Below are 6302 nucleotides of genomic sequence, written 5' to 3'. Positions count from 1 at the left end.
TTTGCTGACCGAAACTTTAAAACCGAAATATCTTGCAATTGAGTGGATTTCCAAGCCAAAAATTTCACCAAATCGTTGCCCTGGATAATTATGCACGTAAAACCAGGTTTAAATTCTTCGGAGTGGCTTCCTGAAAGGAATAAAAAGACGAAAACAACGGAGAACAGAAAAGCCATGACCGCTTGATTTACAGTTCAATATATGATTCATTTGATACATCATTTCGTTCGTTAAAACTGAAAATGGTATTTATGAACAGCACTTAATTTAAGAAAGAGAAAAAAAACGTTTCCTTCCAAGTTGACTTTTCTTGAAACGTTAAGAACATCAACAACATAGATTACAATATTTTACAAACACCCTAAATGTGGTTTATTCACTTCTTTCCATGAGATGACAAGGATTTGAATTAAAATGTAAAATGGACTTGCAGAGCAAACAAAGCTACATGCATGGTTTTTTCCAATTAAAATATACAGTTAACTCTGTGGGGTTTTCATTGCCATTGCCAATTTACTCGTGTATAATCTTTAAGTGAGCAGGCACATGAATGAGAGAGAATCTCAGTGTGTCCTTGTAAATTAGTACGTAAACTGTAATCTTTTCGCCCTTTAAATGAACCTGCTCTAGTGCAAAATAGTTCGTATAAATCTCAGGGTGTTGAAGATGTGTGGACGACTGGGGCATTTTAAATGTCCAGCTACTTTCCTCCTGCTACAGTTTTTTTGGGGATGCAGGGATGGCGCAGTGATGAGAGCACTCGTCTCCCACCAATGTGACTCGGGCTCGATTCCCAGACTTCTGCATCGTATGTGGGTTGAGTTTGTTGGTTCTCTACTCTGCACCGAGAGGTTTTTCTCCGGGTACTCTGGTTTTTTCCCTCTCCTCAAAAACCAATTAGTTGATTTCAGTTTACAGTGTCCCCAGTTAGTGCTCCAGCACTAGAGGACTAGACACTTAATAAAATTCCTTTCCTTTTTCCTTTCCTTTCCTAGTAAAATGCATGAGTCTCGACTTAAGAATACCCGGCCACTAATTTGCACTTGAATAGAGATGCCTCGTTCTTCTTACGATTCCGCATTAACATTGGTATAGTCGGGAGTATCCTGAAGTTGCTCCAAAATCTCTAACAGCTGTTAAATTTTACACGAGAAAAGCGGCCAAATTTGTTTCAAAACAAGGGACATCCACATTCTCGTTTATACGTAACGAGGTTCAAACCACTTTTCTCAATTTTTATTATAGTCATTTGTACAGTTTGTGACGTCATCGTTTTTGAACAAAAACTTGAATATCTCTGGAACAAAAGAAGGTATTCCAAAAGAGAAAACACCATTCTTCATCATTTCGAAAGGTCTTTAATTTACGCAAATGATATTTTTTTTACTTCATAGGCACTTTAAAACAATACAGAAACTGTGCAGCTACCCTAGGCTCGATTACCAGCCGCTGTTTCGGGAAATAAGCCAGCGCTCACTCCCGAAATCTCGGCTGGACGCATGAGGTGAGCCATTGTTAATCTCCGCCAATCAGAAACTCGCCTGCACAAATCCGTCTGGCACAAATTATATGTTTTGGCTGCGAAGGTATTCTTTGACCCGGCCTGTTCGAGGTTTACAGTGATTTAAGACAGGAAACATCCAAGATTGCGACAACGAAAAGTGTTCGAGAAGCTGGAGAATGGGAATTGTGTCGTTTTCTACCGCCTGAGTTCGCAAACTTCACTGATTTTCCAGTTGGCGCCAAGGTCAATATACGGCTTTCAAATCCATTGCTATTGCAATTTTCTCCTCATAGTTCGCTAATGTAAGAGCAAGTAAAATTCCTCAAGATCAATTGAAAGTACTGCTGAGTTTATTGCTGGCAAAACGAGGGGGCCGATGAGGTCGACTGAGAGCTAAGGCAGCCGAAGATTTCGTTGATGATTCGCTGGTTGAATTCAAACTCACATTGATCATTAAACCACAAATTCGTATCATCTGGAAACTTCGCACAGACGTTTTAAGCACTGTTATGTAATTTCTGTTTTCTTAAAATCAGTGTTTTTGGGATGTCTAATGCTATTTCCCCGCAACTATTAACTTCGCATAAATTATATTTTGAATTTACGTCACAGACACAATCTATCGCTCACGCGTCCAGCCGTCTCTTCTCGGGGAGGATACCCGAACGCGAGTGAGCGGCGGAAATCGAGCCTACAGCTACCCTTGCTGCACTGATTCAGTAACAACACGAGTGGTCACGTGGTGACTGAATGGACAGCCACCGTTTTAAATCATTTCAGTTTACACGTCGCTTAGTTTTTCTCATGTCATCCCAATCCCAGCAATCTTCAGACCGTCATTTTGACATGGAGAACTACAGCGGTCGTCTTTGGCGTCGGCAAATTCTGTGTGAACTGCAACTTAGGGATAGCCTCATCCAGGACAGCAGCCTGGAGAGTTGACTCATTGTCTGGCGTTTCTATCAATATTTGTTTTCCTCTGTCCGTGTGGTGGTTCTCCCGTTTACCTGTACCTCACCTCTCTCTCTAATTGGGGTAGGGTGGCTCCTCCGGAGTTCTCTTTCCAAACCCGATTGTCTGTACCCCGTCTCTCTCTAATTGGGGTTGGGGGCGGTTTCTTGGTTAGAGCGTCGCACCGGTATCGCGAGGTCACGGGTTCAAACCGCGTTGAAGTCCTGAATTTTTCAGGCTTCTCGACGCAATCGAAATTGCGCTCGTAACTGCGAGGCAACATGGTTTCATTTGATTTCATACCCACATTGCAATGTATGATGCATTTCATATATATCATTTCGTTCATTAATTCACTAAATATTTTGAGCAAGAGCCGATTCACTCATTAATTCACTTATCACGGGAACATGTGAACCCAGAAATGACCGGCTCCCAACGTCAGTGGCTTCATAGCTCAGTTGGTTAGAGCGTCGCACCTGTATTGCGAGGTCGCGGGTTCAAACGCCGTTGAAGTCCTGGCTTCTCGACGCAATCGTAAATTGCGCGCATAACTGCGAGGCAACATGATTTCATTTGATTTGGTACCTGCAGTGCAATATATGATGCATTCCATATATATCATTTCTTTCATTAATTCATGTAAAACCAGCCCTACATTTTTGTGACTAATTTTCATTTTGTGAAACCCAGTTTAATTAAACATGTGTTGTTAGCGTGAATGGGGTATTAGTCTAAATGTTAAAAAAACTTGCGAATCAATACAAGATCACCCAGTTAGACCATCAACCTAACATAAAAAAAGATGGGTATCCCATAGATAGAGTCAAAACCCACAGAGATCTAGGGATCGAAATAGGTGATACTCTAACGTGGCAATCACTAATTATTATACATACATACATTATACAACTTAATTGACCGCTCCCCATAGGGGCTTTTCAGGGCCAATGAAACACAATCAACAAAACAAGAGAACAACTGTTAAGAATCCCAACTGGCCGGAGGCAAACCAGTTGGCTATTTACAAGTGCAGCTGGGAAGTTGAACCAGGGACTACCAGGAAAAAATTCAACGAATGGTCAGAGCGGGTCTTGAACCCGGGATCTCCGGATCTCAAGGCAAGCGCCCTGACCACTGGGCCACACTGCCTCCTTGCAGTGCATGCATTTAAAAAATTGATAGATAACCTGGCAGCTTTGAAGCGAGCTAAGGCTTTAGTACCGCGCGGAATACCCTAATTAACATGAATAACGCTCTTGTTGTACCATATTTCGACTATTGTAACCCTGTATGGGGTTGCATTAGTAAATTTCGATCTAAAAGATTACAAAAGTTACAAAATAGGGCTGCTTGCATTGTTACCAGCTCTGATTATGGTAATGGTAATGAATTTATATAGCGCATTTTCTATTGAGATATTCAAATGCGCTTTACAAGCAAGTGATCTGTGGGTGAGATCGGACATCAGCATATACAGGCGCCCCTGGCAGCCGCTATCAGTCCATTAGCGATCTCACCCAGCACATGAGTGAATGAAATAAGGCCTGACCACAACACCGGCCGGGAGCTCCATTCCCTACTTTATACGAATAGTGTGTGGGTTCTTTTACGTCCCACTGTGTTGTGAACACTGAAGGGTTGTGAGACGGGGCCTACGGTTTATAGTCCTTATCCGAGAAGACTTGAAAGTCTTAACCATTTGCGGATGTAATTCAGTACAAAGGCAGCACTTTCTCCTCAGTTATTTAAAGACCCCAAGTGTTGGTCCGGCCGGAGTCGAACTCACAACCTCCCGCATGGCAGCCCGATGCCCAACCAACTGAGCCACCGGTGCGCGGTGCAACTCCTTCCTCTCTCCCTAGTTTGCTGTATGACCTTAGCTGGGATACACTTGAACGAGGGTCATAAAGAGGTTAAAATGGAGCTGGAATTGACCTGATTTTTTGGAGGGAACATTCAATTTGATCAATGGGAACTGAGATTTTGTTACTGGGAATGGGAGATAAAGAGTCCTTGGTGCGAATGGGTTTTGCATTATCACTATCAGAGGTAATCAGTTATTATGTCTGCTTAAAATTCCTGATATCAGATATTTCATGCGGTCTTCTTGCATTCCTGGTCACTACCATGTGATAGTGAGAACCTTCCTGATGCTAACAGACTTGTTTTTGAACCTCAAAACTCCTTAACCACAACATCCCTACCTCTAATACGGCTTCACAATCACTGGAAAAGAAGAAGCTCAGATGAGGTATTGGGCAAGGCGCTATAGTAAATGCGTCAGGCACAGGAACTGAAACGTCCATGAACGTACCCTACCGATTTGCAAGACCTTCGGCCAAGCGATTGTTGTCGGTGTAGTGAAGAGGGCGAAGACTCCGAGGAGGATACTGGTGAGGACAGTTACATTGATGAATTTAGTAATGACACGATGATGATAACAGTTACTCTAAACGTGACGTAGAGAAACTGGGAGACTGCAGCATTCAGACTTATGCTTTCATGTGCCAGGTGATAGCAGGCCTTTTTCGGCGGACACGTGGGCAAGCAATCCCATGCAGCTACAAATTATACCTCACAGTCTTTATTGCCTCCGTTCTCCAGTAATCTTATGTTTCGTTTTGAGACTTAACCATTCACTGGTTCATACAACATATCGATGCTTTAAAATTACATTTTCCCTATGATAACTACGGTTGGGATTTTAGTAGCTGGGACTGGGATTTTGTCCTAATTTGGACTGGGAAATGGGATTGGCCCCCCCTCCTCCCCCCTTCGTGACCCTCTTGAGCAACTTAAGGCGTGTGAATCAGCTAGCGGTTACTATGTGCAAGGAGGTGGTCAATGGACTCTTTCCTGTTCCCTCTGCGACATTTTTCAAAAGGCTTCGCAAGTTCATTTCCATACTTAACAATTCAGATAACAACTTGTTCATTCCCAGGCTGCTTTCTGGAGCAGGGATATAGAGGTGCTACACAGTGGAACAGCCTTCCCATTCAAGCAAGAAATAAAGCCACCCTCACTTCATAACAATTCATAACTGTTTTCTTTTTATTATACTTGCAATGATAGTATATGCGTAAACTTAATTTTAGCCTTTTTATTTTAGTATTTTAAGATTAAATTGTAAATACACGGCTCGATGGAAGAGCATATTTAATTTTTACTTGAAAATACAAATTGATAACGTGTTTAAATAAAGCTTATGATGATGATGAAACTGTATATGTCAATTCTTCAAACGTTTCAATAATTAGTTTGCATGTGGTGGCCCTGCTTTGCCTATACTTGCTCTGAGCGAAAAACAATATTTAAAATGGTTTGATCCCAGGAGTGAAGTACACTCACCTGGACAATAATATCATTATTGTCCAGGTGATTGTAGTCCTGATAAGGACTGTGCAGGATGACATTGACTGACTTGACAACCTGAGCAGAATTCATCTTCAGTTGACTTCTGCTAAGTTGACTCTGAAGATGACTTCTGCTCAGGTTGCCAAAATGTCAGTCAATGTTATCCCAAACAGTCCTTCTCAGGACTGCACTCACCAACAATAATTATATTTCCCTTAGTTTAAAAAAACACTAGTTTAGTTACGCTTGGCAAACACCTAATTGTCATTAAATGAATTTTACTGTTTTAACTAATTCTCTTGAAAATTTTGCATTTTTCAAATCAATTTTTTCAGTCTCATTTTACAATAAAACCTTCCCTAAATGGATCATCCTTTTCAATAGTGAAGCAGCATTTTCCACTGTAGTAAGCATTACCTGCGACTTCGACATGGATTGCATCAAACTCCCCACACTTTGTTTCCTTCACTGCTTGGGCAGTAAACTTTGA

General features: G+C 41.6%; 1 protein-coding gene and 1 non-coding gene across 3 annotated transcripts in view; one reads left to right on the top strand and one right to left on the bottom strand.

Annotated features, from left to right (window-relative positions):
* Positions 1-1349: 1349 nt before the first annotated feature.
* LOC137986010 (trans-L-3-hydroxyproline dehydratase-like) overlaps positions 1350-6302 on the bottom strand; it is a 25132-nt gene continuing 20179 nt past the window's right edge. The window contains exon 2 of one of the 2 annotated variants that reach the window (XM_068833415.1): positions 1350-6302. This exon is cut by the window's right edge and continues 111 nt beyond it. In XM_068833415.1, coding sequence (XP_068689516.1) covers positions 6150-6302 — 153 coding nt within the window. In that variant the 3' untranslated portion in view covers positions 1350-6149. The other variant, XR_011119493.1, reaches the window with a different exon arrangement.
* Trnat-ugu (transfer RNA threonine (anticodon UGU)) lies at positions 2902-2974 on the top strand. The gene has a single exon. It is a non-coding gene; the product is annotated as a tRNA-Thr (tRNA).

The sequence above is a fragment of the Montipora foliosa genome, chromosome 2, assembly GCF_036669935.1.
Source record: "Montipora foliosa isolate CH-2021 chromosome 2, ASM3666993v2, whole genome shotgun sequence".
Classification (NCBI taxonomy): Eukaryota; Metazoa; Cnidaria; class Anthozoa; order Scleractinia; family Acroporidae; genus Montipora; species Montipora foliosa.
This window is presented reverse-complemented; position numbering and strand designations above follow the sequence as displayed.